The 15,506-nt window shown below is 36.5% G+C and overlaps 2 protein-coding genes across 3 annotated transcripts in view; one reads left to right on the top strand and one right to left on the bottom strand.

Annotated features, from left to right (window-relative positions):
• Positions 1-12,923: 12,923 nt before the first annotated feature.
• On the bottom strand, positions 12,924-14,864 carry LOC110465145 (M-phase-specific PLK1-interacting protein-like). Its single transcript, XM_021520761.1, has 2 exons — positions 14,375-14,864; positions 12,924-13,726 (listed from the first exon to the last, which is right to left on the bottom strand). Exons 1-2 carry the CDS (start codon positions 14,777-14,779, stop codon positions 13,589-13,591), a joined length of 543 nt encoding a protein of 180 aa, XP_021376436.1. The 5' UTR covers positions 14,780-14,864; the 3' UTR covers positions 12,924-13,588.
• A 65-nt stretch (positions 14,865-14,929) lies between these two features.
• Positions 14,930-15,506, top strand: part of LOC110465143 (WD repeat-containing protein 24-like) — a 56,686-nt gene continuing 56,109 nt past the window's right edge. Inside the window, exon 1 of one of the 2 annotated variants that reach the window (XM_021520757.1) lies at positions 14,930-15,082. The gene's annotated coding sequence lies outside the window, so the exon portion shown is untranslated. Of the gene's footprint in view, positions 15,083-15,133; positions 15,269-15,506 lie in introns of those variants that run through there. The other variant, XM_021520759.1, reaches the window with a different exon arrangement.

Consider the following 15,506-nt stretch of genomic DNA (forward strand, 5'->3'; position numbering starts at 1 on the left):
GCCTTGTAGGTTAGTTAATATATATACATAGGTTAGTTAACATAGGCATGAAAATTAACAATTGAAGAGGTCTGAAATTGGGTATTATGTATAAACATTGACTTGTTATATTGTGGAGGTCTGGTTTGTAATTATTAAATGTCCACATTTTACAGTTTCGGCTTAGATGGAATGCCAGCTGATTAATCCTTTTACAACAGAAATATTATAGGAGGGCTTAGCCTTGACTAGTGAACTTAAATCTAATACAAGTGTCCTGACTAGACTTGATTGATCAGGTCAAACTACAAACTGATGATAGTTGGACCTCAGATGTTGATGGTCTAGTTGAAGCAGGTTTCAGGTACAATTTGATAAATGGGATTTCAGTGCAGTCAAAGTCCACAATAGGTTCTTGTTGAAGGTTTCTGTTACGACATTGCTATGTTGAACTTAGTGCAGTAAATGGACTTCTGTGGGACCTGACGTTTTAGTCTGGTTTATGCAGGTGTCTGTTTTGCACAGATTTTGGTTTAGATCTTGTTTTGTGGTTCTTCCGTACATTGATAGTCTGCAGTGGGACCCGATATTGTAGGATTTCATTGATGTGTTTATTTCTGTGGGACATGATGTTGAAAGTCTGGTTTATGCAGGTGTCCAGTATATACAGGTTTTTGAAGCCAACATCGAGACAAGATGTTGAAGGTCTGGTTTATGCAGGTGTCCAGTATATACAGGTTTTGATCTAGAATGATATGTGGGGCTCTAGTTCAGTGAAAGCCAACATCAGGACAAGATATTGAAGGTCTGGATTATGCAGGTGTCCAGTATATACAGGTTTTGATCTAGAATGATATGTAGGGCTCTAGATCAGTGAAAGCCAACATCAGGCCAAGATATTGAAAGTCTGGTATATGCAGGTGTCCAGTATATACAGGTTTTGGAAGCCAACATCGAGACAAGATGTTGAAGGTCTGGTTTATGCAGTTGTCCAGTATATACAGGTTTTGATCTAGAGTGATATGTGGGGCTCTAGTTCAGCGAAAGCCAACATCAGGACAAGATATTGAAAGTCTGGTAGATGCAGGTGTCCAGTATTTACAGGTTTTGATCTAGAATGATATGTAGGGCTCTAGTTCAGTGAAAGCCAACATCAGGACAAGATATTGAAAGTCTGGTATATGCAGGTGTCCAGTATTTACAGGTTTTGATCTAGAATTATATGTGGGGCTGGAGTTCAGTGAAAGCCAACATCGGAACAAGATATTGAAGGTCTGGTTTATGCAGGTGTCCAGTATATACAGGTTTTGGAAGCCAACATCAGGACAAGATGTTGAAGATCTGGTTTATGCAGGTGTCCAGCGCTAGTATATAGATGGTTTGGTTTAGACGTTGATGTGGGGCTTCATTGCAGTGAAATTTGGTGTTAACATTAGTTGACACAGGGTTTGTTTTAGGTTTTAATATGTCGGGCTTTTATATGTACAAATAGCTGACAGTTATGTGTGAGACCCAACATTTGAAGTTAGGTTGATATGTACAGGTTTCCAATTTATAAAGGGTATATGTGGGGCTTCAGTTTAGTGATAATCAACAGAAATATTAAATCAGGGGTTCATTTGTCATATTAGAGGGGCTTATTTGGTTTGTTAAAAGTGATCATTTTGTGTTTTAGTGAGGGCTAATAAGGTATGTAAAAGGTGTTCATTTGGTATGCTAAAAGGACTAGATTGGTTTAGGAGGGGCTCATTTGGTGTTATACAGGAGCTCGTTTGGTATGCTGGAAAGACTGGTATAGTGTAAGAGGGGCACATCTGATTTGTTGGAGGAGCTTTATTAGTATGATAAAAGGTCTCAATTTGGTGTTAAAGAGGGGCTCAGTTGGTATGTTAGAGGGGTTCATTAAGTGTATTTTAGATGATGTAAAAGGGGCTCGACTTTGGTGTTGTAGAGCTCATTTATTTGGTGTAATAGTTGTGGGCTTGCTTGGTATGTCAGAGGCCCTCATGGTATGTTAGAGGGATTCATTTGGCATTACATAGGGGCCCAGTTGGTATGTTAGAGGGGGCTCAGTTGGTGTAATAGCCGAGGGCTCGGTTGGTATGTTAGAAGTCCTCATGGTATGTTAGAAGGATTCATTTGGCATTACATAGGGGCTCAGTTGTTGTGTTAGAGGGGGCTCAGTTGGTGTAATAGCCGAGGGCTCGGTTGGTGTGTTAGAAGCCCTCATGCTATGTTAGAGGAATTCATTTGGCATTACATAGGGGCTCAGTTGGTATGCTAGAGGGACTTGATTTGGTGTTGTAGAGGAGCACAATTAGTTTTATAGAAAAGCCAACTTGGTATGTTATAGGGGCTCATTAAGTATATTTTAGGTGATATAAAAGGGGCTCCACTTTGTATTGTAGAGCTCATTGAGTTTTATAATATATGCTCATCAGTTGGTATGTTTAGAGTGGCCCTTTTGGTATGAGAAAGGGGTTTATTTGGTGTAATAGTCGTGGGCTCCGTTGGTATGTTAGAAGCCTTCATGGTATGTTAGAGGGATTCATTTGGCATTATATAGGGGCTCAGTTGGTATGATAGAGAGATTCCTTTGGTGTAATAGTTGAGGGCTCAGTTGGTATGTTAGAGGCACTTACAGTAAGTTAGAGGGGTTCATTTGGTGCAATAGTCAGGGGCTCATTTGGTATGTTGGAGGCATATACCATATGTTGGAAGGGTTCATTGGTATGTTAAAGGGGTTCATTTGGTATGTTAGGACTCAATTGGTGTAGAAGGGGTTCATTGGTTTGTCGGAGGAGCTTGCATGTCTGAGGGGTGAAATTGGTGTAATAGCCATGCTCATTTAGTGTATTTAAGGAGCTCATTGGGTATGCTGGAAGGACTCATTCAGTGTTAGAGGGGCTCATTTGGTTTGGGGAACTTTATTAGTATGTTAGAGTTGGAGAGGGTTCCTTTGGTCAAGTGGATATTTTAAAGGGGCTCATTGATATGTCAGATCAGCTAATTTGGTATATAAGAAGGGCTCATTTAATATGTGAGAGGGCTCACTGGTCTTATTAGATGGTCGTGTTTGGTGTTATAGAAAGGCTCATTGGTTTGTAACAGGAGCTCATTTGGTATACTAGGACTTGTCCATTGTAAGAGAGGCACATATGTTTTGTTGGAGGAGCATTATTAGTATGATAAAAGGTCTCAATTTGGAGTTAAAGAGGGGCTTGATTTGGTGTTGTAGAGGAGCGCAATCAGTTTGATAGAGAAGCCAGTTTGGTATATTTTAGGTGATGTAAAAGGGGCTCCACTTTGTATTGTAGAGCTCATTTGGTATTATAATATATGCTCAGTTGGTATTTTAGATTGGCCCCTTTTGGTGTGTTAAGAGGGTTCATTTGGTGCAATAGTTAGGGGCTGTTGGCATGTTAGAGGCCCACATGATATGTTATAAGGGTTCATTTGACGTTATATAGGGACTCCGTTGGTATATTAGAGGCCAACACGGTATGTTATAAGGGTTCATTTGACGTTCTATAGGGACTCCGTTGGTATATTAGAGGCCAACATGGTATGTTATAAGGGTTCATTTGGTGTAATAGCCAGGGACTCAGTTGGAATGTTGAGGGGGTTCATTTGGTCAGTCAAGGGGTCAAGTTATAGGGGCTCATTGGTATGTCAGATATGCTTATTTGGTTAATTAGAAGGGCTCATGTGATTTGCAAGAGGGTTCAATGATGATTTAGAGGGTCTCCTTTAATGAGTTGGCAAGCTCATTTTGTATAATGAATTCATGAACAAATTCCAGGAGTATGTCTTATTTCCAAAATAAGTTAATAGGGCTTCGAGGCAGATTGAGATTTCTCAGGGAGCTTGATGCATGTCAATTTCCAAAAAGTACTACCTATGCCAGATTCCCTGATGTCACCCCATCCATTTGTCGAAGTTGCAGAAAAGGCTCAGTACCAGAACATGGGCAATAGGACGAATTTCTGTAGACTGCATTGCATTTATCAAAAAGCTCTGAATTCTAGAGGGTGCTGGATGGAATGTCCTGATGTTGTTAAGGGGCTTTATCTTGACAGTTGCGGTGGCCAAGTGGTTAAGGCGACAGACAGTCTACAATCACTAGCCCTTCACCATTGGTGGTGTTCTGTTATAGGCTGAATTAACAGATTTGATTGATTGGTTTCGGGCTTGATGAACAGGTCTCGTTGATGTCCTAATGGGTGAAATTGACAGGTCTGAATCATTTTCTCAAGAGCTGAATAGACAGGTTAGATTCATATCCTTATAAGGCTTTAATTGACAAGTGATGTTATACATGAATTGACAGGTCTTATTGTTTTCTTGATGGTGTATTTGATGGTCTGACTAGACAAGTCCAATTGATTGCTTGTATAGAACTGAATAGACAGGTTTCATATTTCCATATTAGCTAAATGGACAGGTTTGATTGATTATGAATTGACAAGTCAGATTATTTTCTTTTAGAGTGGAATTGACAGGTCTGGTTGATTTCCTTATAGGGCTGAATTGAGAGGTCATATTATTTTCTTTAAGGGCTGAATTGACGTACAGCCTGGTTGATTTCCTAGCAAGCCGTCAAATTCTTAAAAGGCTAAATTATAAATAAACAGATTCAGTTGATCCCGTGTTTGGCTGAATGAATAGGCCCGATTGATTTTCTCAAGAACTTATTGGACAACTCTGATTCATATCCTTGTTCGGCTGAATTATCAATTCCAAGTGATTTACTTATGATCTGAATGGACAGGTCTGATTGATAAATTCCCTGTGACCAGAATGCGAAGAGATCTGTAGATTGCAATGTATTTAATTGCAATGGCAGAGGGAGTTGCTGGCTGTCAGATTTGTGGGAGATGCTCATTAGTTTCCCAGAAGTTGAGAATACACTATTATTTAAAAGGGATTTGAAGCATATACTTGGTATTGGGTTTCATGAAGGGATTCTTGGTTTTCTTGTATTTGAAACTATATATGTTCATTATGTTGTTTACAAATTGGATTTCAAAGGGATACTAAATGGGTACTGGTATATATGTTTAATTTCCAGGCTGTATGTTTTAAGAGAAGGCTCATTTGGTTATATGAAATTATAAGGGTACTTTATTGCGATGTATTGGATTTCAAAAGAGGGCCCATGTTCAGTGGCAATATCATTTTCAGAGGGCACCAAGTTGATGGCTTATCCAATTCTGTAAGAGTTTAGAGGGTTGTAAATGGTTATAAGGTTTGTAGATATTTAGAGAGTAAGTTAACTGGATGTCAGATTTCCAGGACCACTTAGCAGATTTCCAGAAGATTCCGAAATTCTAGACAGGTTCTTTAAATTTGGTACTTTTAGTTCCTTTTGTGACTCATTGTGTATATGATAGATTTCAAGGGAGCTGAATAGATAATATCTTTATTTGCACAAGACAATATACTAAGGTTTCTTGGATTTCAAAAGAGGTCTTAATTAATGGACATTTAAACGCATTCAAAGAGTTTTATTGATAGGTTAGATTCCAGGGGTAGGGTTGGTTTCTAGATTACAATGAAATATTCAGTGCACTCTGTGGAAATATTTATTTCAATTATTGAGTGTAATGGCATTTATGTCAAGATTTTCTGAATGTGCTCTATATATGGATTTCATATATATAGCTCTCCTCAGTGGGTGGTGTTATCTAGAAATGACTTCCATATTTTGGATAGGGGGTTGGGTGTGTGGGCTGATACATGTGAGTGAAACACACGTTTATAACTGGGGTCTTGGGAGTTTTGTGAAACAAATGTCGGAGGGTCGGGTATGTTGGATTTCCAGTGGTTTAAATTTCCTTTCTGTAAGAATTTCATACCAAAAAACTGTAATCAGTCGACACCAATTTTGAAAGGGTACACCAATACTAGCATTGAAAGGCTCATTGGATACATCTGAACTATCACTTATATGATAAAAGTGTTTTTAAGGGAAGCATCAGCTCTCACAATACTGACAGTACAAGGTGTAGGACTGGTATATACCCCTATACAAAGCCCAATGACACAATGGTAGTCTTTTGTCACAGCCTCAGAACTCAATAACACATCAACGCTAGTGCTGTCCACTGATTGGATGAATTTGGCAACTTAAGCTGTAACATTGATCTGGTTAATTTGATCTATTTACATTAGCTGTATAAAGATATATGTTCATGAATAAAGGCACAACATGCTGACCCCTCCCCCTGGCCTCCGCACACACACAAAAGCAAAACCAAATAACATAATAGAAAATGTTAGCTGCAAAATCTTCCAAAAAGCATGTCTTTCTTTTCCCCAATAAAACATCACTGACAACAAGTACAGTAGCAATTGCACTTCTTTTTTAACGGCAGCAAATATCACACTTGTATCATAGACAGCAATGGATCTGATCGTGACTGTTAAAAGGCTATGATAAAACTTGTCATTGTTATACAGCACAACTGATAATGTATGATGCTTTACATGCAACACTCCCCACAGGTCATCACAAGTATGGTAGTTCAGATCAGGTGATTACAAGTAGTCCAGACAGGGTCACCATAGGTAGTTCAGACAGGTAATCATAAGTAGTTCAGAACAGGTCATCACAAGTAGTCCAGACAGGGTCACCATAAGTAGTTTAGACAGGGTAATCATAAGTAGTTAAGACAGGATAATCATAAATAGTTTAGACAGGATAATCATGAGTAGTCCAGACAGGCTCACCATAAGTAGTTCAGACATGATAATCATAAGTAGTATAGACAGGATAATCATGAGTAGTCCAGACAGGGTATCATAAGTAGTTCAGACCGGGTCATCACAAGTAGTCCCGACAGGGTCACCATAGGTAGTTCAGACAGGTAATCATAAGGAGTTTAGACAGGGTCGTCATAAGTAGTTCAGACATGATAATCATAAGTAGTCTAGACAGGGTCACCATAGGTAGTTCAGACAGGGCCATCCCAAGTCGTCCAGACAGGGTCACCATAAGTAGTTCAGACCGGGTCATCACAAGTAGTCCAGCCAGGGTCACCATAAGTCGTTTAGACAGGGTCATCATAAGTAGTTCAGAAAGGGCCATCTTAAGTAGTTCAGACAGGTAATCATAAGTAGTCTAGACAGGGTCACCATAGGTAGTTCAGACAGGTAATCATAAGGAGTTTAGACAGGGTCGTCATAAGTAGTTCAGAAAGGGCCATCTTAAGTAGTTCAGACAGGGCCATCGTAGGTAGTTCAGACAGGGCCATCCCAAGTCGTCCAGACAGGGTCACGATCGGTAGTTCAGACAGTTAATCATAAGTAGTTCAGACAGGATAATCATAAGTAGTTTAGACAGGATAATCATAAGTAGTCCAGACAGGGTAATCATAAGTAGTTCAGACAGGGCCATCTTAAGTAGTTCAGACAGGGTCATCACAAGTAGTCCAGACAGGGTCACCATAAGTAGTTTAGACAGGGTCATCATAAGTAGTTCAGACAGGATAATCAGAAGTAGTTTAGACAGGATAATCATAAGTAGTTTAGACAGAGTAATCATAAGTAGTTCAGACAGGTAATCATAAGTAGTTCAGACAGAGTCACCATAAGTAGTTCAGACAGGGTCATCACAAGTAGTCCAGACAGAGTCATCATAAGTAGTTCAGACAGGGTAATCATAAGTAGTTCAGACAGGGTCATCATAAGTAGTTCAGACAGGTAATCATAAGTAGTTCAGACAGAGTCATCATAAGTAGTTCAGACAAGATAATCATAAGTAGTTCAGACAGGGTCATCATAAGTAGTTCAAACATGGTAATCATAAGTAGTTCAAACATGGTAATCATAAGTAGTTCAAGCATGGTAATCATAGGTAGTTCAAGCATGGTAATCATAGGTAGTTCAGACAGGATAATCATTAGCTGTTAAGGTTGACGTAAGTAGTTCAGACACAGTCCTTCAAGGTAGTTCAGACAGGGTCATAAGAGAATAATACTTGTCTGTTGTACTATCAATTAAGTTTTACTTCATGACTGTTTCTCACCGTTTTAGTAGACAGCTACACTTTCTTGTAACATTCTGTCAATGGTCAAGGTCATTCAAGGAGTTAGTCTTCCAAAATCTTATTGGTTTGATTGTCTCCATATCATAGCTTCAGTATTTCTACTTTTTTGAAAACCTAGTACAATTCAGTAAAATAAAAAGCAACATTCTTTCTTTAGAGGTTAAGGCTATTCATTGTCATTCTGATTCCTTCACACACAATGCAGCAAACCTTTGTTCTACAGCAAAGAACAAATGATTTCTCTAATCTGTTGCTTGTAGTACTAGTTAGATTCTAGATTTTGTTACTTACAGCAGTGTTGTGGTCAATTATTGCAGCAGAATATGGGTGGTTTCTGCAAACTAAAATTTTGATATATTTTCCAAAATTTCATATTCAGTATTTCATTGCATTTGTTGTTTTATATATTTATAACTACTGCATAATTTTCTCAAAATTTCTTATTAGTATATATCAGACACTAAAACCCCAAAACATGATAACTACATATATGCATATTCAATACTTACTTAAATTGCCAGTTTGAGGAATTTATTTAACAATTACAAATAGTTTTCTAGGTTACTTTGGAGATTTGGGACAATATAAAAATTGCATTGATCAATATTTAAGGAATAAATATAAATTGGATAAATATTTGTGTCAATAAAATCTCACAGTTATGCAACAAGCTATTGAAATATTTTCCCGTGAAAATTTAAGTCAAGTGTTACAAAATTTAGTCAAACTGTTAAAAAAAACACCCCGGGAGACATAATTCACTTGTACTCTAGACAAAATTTGTCGCAGCATTTGATGTTGATGTTAATTCTATTCCTAGGGATGCCAGAAAATAAATATTGTTAAAAACAGGTATAACGTGCGCCATCATTTGTAATTTTCAAGTAGATTTTTTTTTTTAATTAATGCAGCAATTTATAAGAATTCATATAAGTTTCATTCTCGAGTTGCATCTTATAATAATTACTTCACTGTCTGCAACAACCATACATCAAGTGCTTCTTGTCATTTCTGATATAACTATCCAGAAAATTAATCTGCCATACATGTCTGATAATTATTATCTCCCCTTGCATCATTCAAATCTAGCCACATGTAATGTAGTGACTTGCATTGATGTCAACATTAAATTGTGCTACAAAATCTTTTCAATGATATGTCACAAATAAAAATACCTATTATACATACAACCTTTTTAAAAAGTTGTATTAATTAGGTTATATATTCATTTTTAGTAAAAAAATAAATACAATGTACATTAAAATAAATTGACATGCACTCACTGGTCACAGGACAAAAATAAAATTATTCAAATTTTTATTGGGGGTGATTAATAAAAATATTATTTAATGGGGTTGGTGAGGTGATCGGGTGTTGGTAATATGCCTCTAATGATATGTTTATCAAGCTTTAGATTTAGGAGGGTTGATCTGTACAGAGCATTACTGGTAAACTGAATCTCTGGAGTCAGTGGTGGTTCAATTCCACCAAATGCACAAGATCCTCCTCTAACAACAGACCTCTGAATGAATGATTTCTATGAATCCTGAAACCTAGATAAGAGTTAAGTTACTTGGGACTCAAAGTTATTTGAGTAGAGATTTTCAAAATAGCTCGAGTCTAGGCCATTCCGGGTAGAACTCTACTTTGCAGAAATTACTTAATCTTTTATTCTAAAATTAAATCACTAATGATTAATCATATGATTAATATTCTAATATTTAACAAATATATCAAGTTTAATCTTAACATAAGCGTGAAAGCCAACATTTGTCCCATCAAAAGAAAAAATATACCTGTGTGTACCTTTCAAATTAAATATGTCATTAACTGATGAACCAAGTCTAAATTACCACTTAACATCCGTTGAATTGTTTCTTGGAGACCACTGCTGAAGAAAAGGATAGATTCACATTGATCAATACAACATTTAATTTGTTTAAACTCTGTTTAAGCTAGAATAAGCCACTCAAGTGCTCTTTAATTTATATTACAACCCAGATAAACAATCCATACTATCAACACAATGTAAGTTTAGGATTTTGCAAGGGCTGCCTTATCAGGTGTTAATTAGCTACCAACCCAGTCCTAGCTTAACACCTCTACCTGTTTCGCCTGTGCTAGAGCTATAATGGTGTTCTGTTTTTGAGGTAGGACAGTGCACATGCATCTTACTTCATCCTATTCTTCAGTGCCACCTCACACGCATATGAATAGCACAGACACTGTAGCACCCAACCCAGACCATTGTAGTTTCCACCTAGGTATAAAATTTCCCTGAAAGTCCATGACATCCACCTCAATCTGGTCCTTGACATTTTCTTTTAATTTAATGAAGGCCAAATTTTCTAGTATATTTTTTACAGAACTTAATGGCAAAGCAAGAGCAATCAACTATGTCGAGTGAATAACATATAGTAAAACTAACCATCATTCAAGGTCAATGTGGTCAATTATGTTAAAACTTCACCATTTTTTGTCTTCAAAACCATGTGTCCTGGAGTTATACATATTTGGCCTATAGCTTGCTAAGGACAACATTAGCTATCATACTTGTTTTAATTACTGATTTTCCTAAAGACAAAGTCTTCAAACTTTAAATAAATGACCTGGGCTAACAGCCATTCAAATTTCTGTACCTATTATGTATGGTTGAAAGATTGTTTTTTAGGCATGACCTATCATTATCAGTATATATTACAGAAAGACACATTTTCCTTGATTCTTATCTGGTAATTCTTGGACAAATGTTATAAAGCATATCTACCCCCATGTTCTGCTTTTGTCTCGCACGTGACCAAATCAAACTCATGTTTTTAAAGTTAGATCTGGATATTTAGTTCTGAAAGCTACCTCTAATTACAATCTAGATATCTTACAAGCAAATTCGTGGAATTTATATCCCCCACTTGCAGGACAAATTGTAGGTTAACATTATTGAGGTTAGGTTTAAACATGCGAGTATCGTGCTGTTGAGACATAATGTATAGCTTGAAACTTGAAGGGGGGAAAAAAAGCCCTATATCTCATTGAATATCTGTAAATATGCAAAAATCACATCGGTTGGCAAACTTAGCACGAGTCTGATATTGTTGTGCATACAGAATTTGGTTGAAACATCTGAAAATATCTACAGCAATTATCACATGAAAACCTAAGAGTGCCCGAGATGGGTGGAAAGACAGAGGAACACAAACATTGTAATAAGGTTTGGAGAAATTTGGATAATATTTGCTTGAGTTATTAAGCGGAAACTGCAGTAATGACATTTTTCGTTAATCAAGGGGCCATAACTCTGCCAAATGGAGTTAGATTAAAGTGGTTGTCAAACATGGCCGAGCCCTTTATGCGTTGAACCCTGTTACTAAGTTTGAAGACAATCGGATCATATTTGCGAGAGTTAATGAACAGAAACAGCAGATGATGTTTTTCGTTATTCAAGGGGCCATAACTCCATCAAATAAAATTCGCTGAAAGTAGTCATAAAACTTGGTCAAGCCCTTAAGGCATTTAACCCTGTTACCAAATTTGTAGAAAATCGGTCAACATTTGTTGTAGTTATTGCACGGAAATGAATTGTGACATATAATGACATTTTTCATTATTCAAGGGGCCATAACTCCGCAAAATGGGGTCCGCTGAAAGTGGTTATCGTAATTAGCCCAGTCCTTAAGGCATTTAACCCTCTGACCAAATTTGAAGAAAATCGGTCAACATTTGTTGTAGTTATTGCACAGAAACGAACCACAGCAGATAATGATGTTTTTCGTTATTCAAGGGGCCATGACTCCACCAAATGGGGTCCGCTGAAAGTGGTCAACGAACTTGGCTGAGCATTTAACCTTGTGACCAAGCTTGAAGAAAATTAGTTTACATTTGTTGTAGTTATTGCACAGAAACGAAGCGTGCCAGACATACGGACAGACAAACCCAAATTAATATCCCCCGTTTCCGTGAAAGCGGGGGATACTGACTCATGTATATAATGACATGATGTGTAATATAAAAGTTCAGGAATTTAATTTTGTCTCAGTGTATATATTGTTATATGGACCTGATAGAGTAATATGGACCTTGGATGGCGACTTCTGTCAATATCATTGTCTCGGGTCCATATACCGACCTGATAAACAACATATTGACCTCAACTAAAGTCCATAATTGAAAAATATACAATCTACGGATACAATCATAGGTGACACTATCACAGTATGGTTATATAATTAACGACTGTAATTTGGGGAATACTTCCCTTGTTTCAGACACAAAACTGATAGATTTCTTGGGCTGTTTATTAGATCGTTGCTAATCAAAATCATTATTAGATAATTATAAGGAATAGAATGAGACCAAATACAATATATAAAACATACACTTCAAATATAGAAAACATTTAAAAAAGTTTATTTCGTTAATTTATACTGTTTCACTTTTTTTTCAAATCTATACATGACAGAACTAGATAATTACATTGGTTTTACAAAAGTTACATCAAAATAAAAGAATATCTTAATTAAAAAATTGACTTTGTCAATAGAAAGTAATGTTAATGTATGTTCATTTTAAACTCAAAATTTAAATGTGAACCAAGAACTCAGACATTTAAATACTGCTGAACTTAATCATTTACCTGATAAATATCAATGACAATTTAATGTTCACTAGTCACTAAATAAATATCCATTACATTAAAATGTTGTTTTTCCACATTAACACCAACAATACATTATCAATTGATTCAATCCCCTGCAAAGTCTGTTTATCAGAAATAAAATCTCTATGATGCTAAAAAACATTGTTCATTAAAACGCTGCCTGTCTTGGCGACAATTGAGTGACAAATGTCTTGTTGTACAAATGTATATAAAACACAAATTTCACACCAATTTTCTTTGTTTTTTTTTCAATTTCTGTGTCGAATTTGCAAAGCTGCCAATACATCCCTGGAGAAATTTCATTTTTCGGAAAAAATCCTTTTTCTAATCGCTCCCGAATCCTTAGTCTATTTAATACAACACTAGTCTGAAATATCCATTAATTTCAGACCTTCACAATTTATCATGGCATGAATATTTGTCTATAAAATCCATATGTATATATGGTATATACCATATGTATATGTACAAGAATGTATATGTACAAATTGCACATCTGTACATTATACACATTTATCTCAGCACTGCGTGTTGTTTGAGAGAATCAATACATGCTTTTTTTTTAAACAATACCATTGATATTCATTTCACGTTTGTTCACACAGTTCTGCATACAAAGTAAACTTATACTGCCTCTATTTACCGCCTACCATTGTGAATATCTGTTGGCCATATGGTTGCATGGGATGGCCACATTCATAAGGTAGGAAAACTTGCTGCCTTAGTTCGCATACATTTTGCATGTTACAGAAAGTGAATGAGCACATGTATGTTATACCTGAAGTGAACGGTAGGTTAAGGGGCAAAGCATTGGGTCTTTTTAAGGTTACCAGATACTCTCCCCTAAATTTTCCTGAACCAAACTGTTTTAGGTCCTGAACCGAACTTTTTTAGGGTGATTTTCATCATGTTGTCAGCGATGGTGTGTGCGTAACAGGAACGGGACTACTAAATTTCCACGGATCGTGTAACATACTCGGATGGAAGTAATCTTCAATATTGGCACTGCCTCCCGGATTACAATTACGGTCTTGTCTCGGATTCTGGAAAGCAAGTTAATTTACTTTGCAATTTTAAGAGGTTTTAGTCTTGCATATTTGAAAAAAGATCTAGAAAACAATTATATTCATGATGTGTATAGAAATCCCTCAGTCAACCATCCATGGAAGTGAAAAGGGATGACAGAACATGGTACAGATAAAAAATATAGCTTATAGCTATAGCTAGCTTTAAAAATTCTTCTGAATTGTTCAACAGTTTTAAAATCATATATTATGTATAGCTGGACCTGGATACCATGTCTCACACATATTTCCCTAAAGATAGTCTGCATTATTTTATCATGATCAGTATATATTAATATTTGATCATGATCAGTATATATATACATTCTATAAAAAATATACACATAACATTCAGGCATAAATACATTAGTATGAAACTATGAATACTATTACCTAGAATATGAAATGTTTCAAACTTAATATCACAAGTAAACTTATTTAATGAGATTCAATTTTATGGTGAACAGCTAAAAAGAGCAAATGATCACAAAAATTGTCGTGTGATTTTGACAGATGTGCAACGTAACTATATGAAAATTACTGAAAATTATATGCATTTGTCGATTTTTTTTCAAAAGATAATATCATATGATTAGAGAGCAGAACTAAAGAGCAAACTCTATGTACCTGATGAAAGTTTCTGTGGAAATTCTGATTATGCTTTCTGCCACTGTAACCGCCTCGACCTCTTGAACCCGGGGGAGAGAACATATTTGGAGAATGGGGCGTTTTGAACCTCGGATCACCTGGGGACGAATACCTATCGTACGGGTGGGAATACCCTGACGAATTCATAAACGGAGGAGAATTATAACTCGAAGAACTGAAATTCAAATGCCTAGGACTGTGATTTTTCGCAGAACCTGGCGATTGAAATTGTCTGTCGGCCCGCGGACTGGGGTTCGGAGAATAACCCCTTGCAGGTGTACCCCACCCCTGTAAATTGCTTTGTGGACTTGACTGTTTTGAACTGCTACTATTCTGTCCATATCCGGCTTGCTGTGGAAACGGAGATCTTTGCTGAAAACTCATTTTCAAAACACAACTTTAGCATCTATAACGCGAATGGAGTTTTAGAGTGTATCATGTAAATGTTTGATACTAAGTTGGATTTAACACTATATTGTTCAAACGTTTCGGTGATCATGAAGCGGAAGCGGAAACAATTTTATACACGAATTCTGGTGACGTACTTCACAAACAGGGTTAAAGATGAAGTACTTTCTTCTTGTAAATAAACTCGCGATGCAGTCTTTGATCATTGCATGTAATTAACACAACCTTTCGGTTATCAGATAACAACCCTACCTTACATTGAATATGAAAGATATATTGGTAAGAATGCTTGGCGGCCCTTTTTAGTAATTTAGTTGCAATATCGGATGTCACATGTCAACAGTCGTTGACACGCTCTGACAGTCGCATAAAGAAAACAGTGAGACCGTTCTATGGAAACAACTAATTATGGCGTCATCTTGATAAGATGTTAGGGAGGTGATTACCTGTCAAAATGTTCTCGGTGTAAGCGCCTGTCATGAATTAGATTGCTATCTAAGTCCGTGATAGTATATCAGGTCCAGTACACTCTGCTGATTGAGCTATAAGTAAAGACCTACATTGTATATAGCTATTGAGCTATAATTTCTCATATTTCAATTTCATTAAATCAAAGCAAAGTCGCATAAAACAATAAGGTTTATGGTATTGTTGACTACAAAAAGTATACATTTAGATGTTTATTTTCATTTTTCATAAATGT

This window comes from Mizuhopecten yessoensis, unplaced genomic scaffold (assembly GCF_002113885.1).
Source record: "Mizuhopecten yessoensis strain PY_sf001 unplaced genomic scaffold, ASM211388v2 scaffold11057, whole genome shotgun sequence".
In the NCBI taxonomy this organism is placed as follows: Eukaryota; Metazoa; Mollusca; class Bivalvia; order Pectinida; family Pectinidae; genus Mizuhopecten; species Mizuhopecten yessoensis.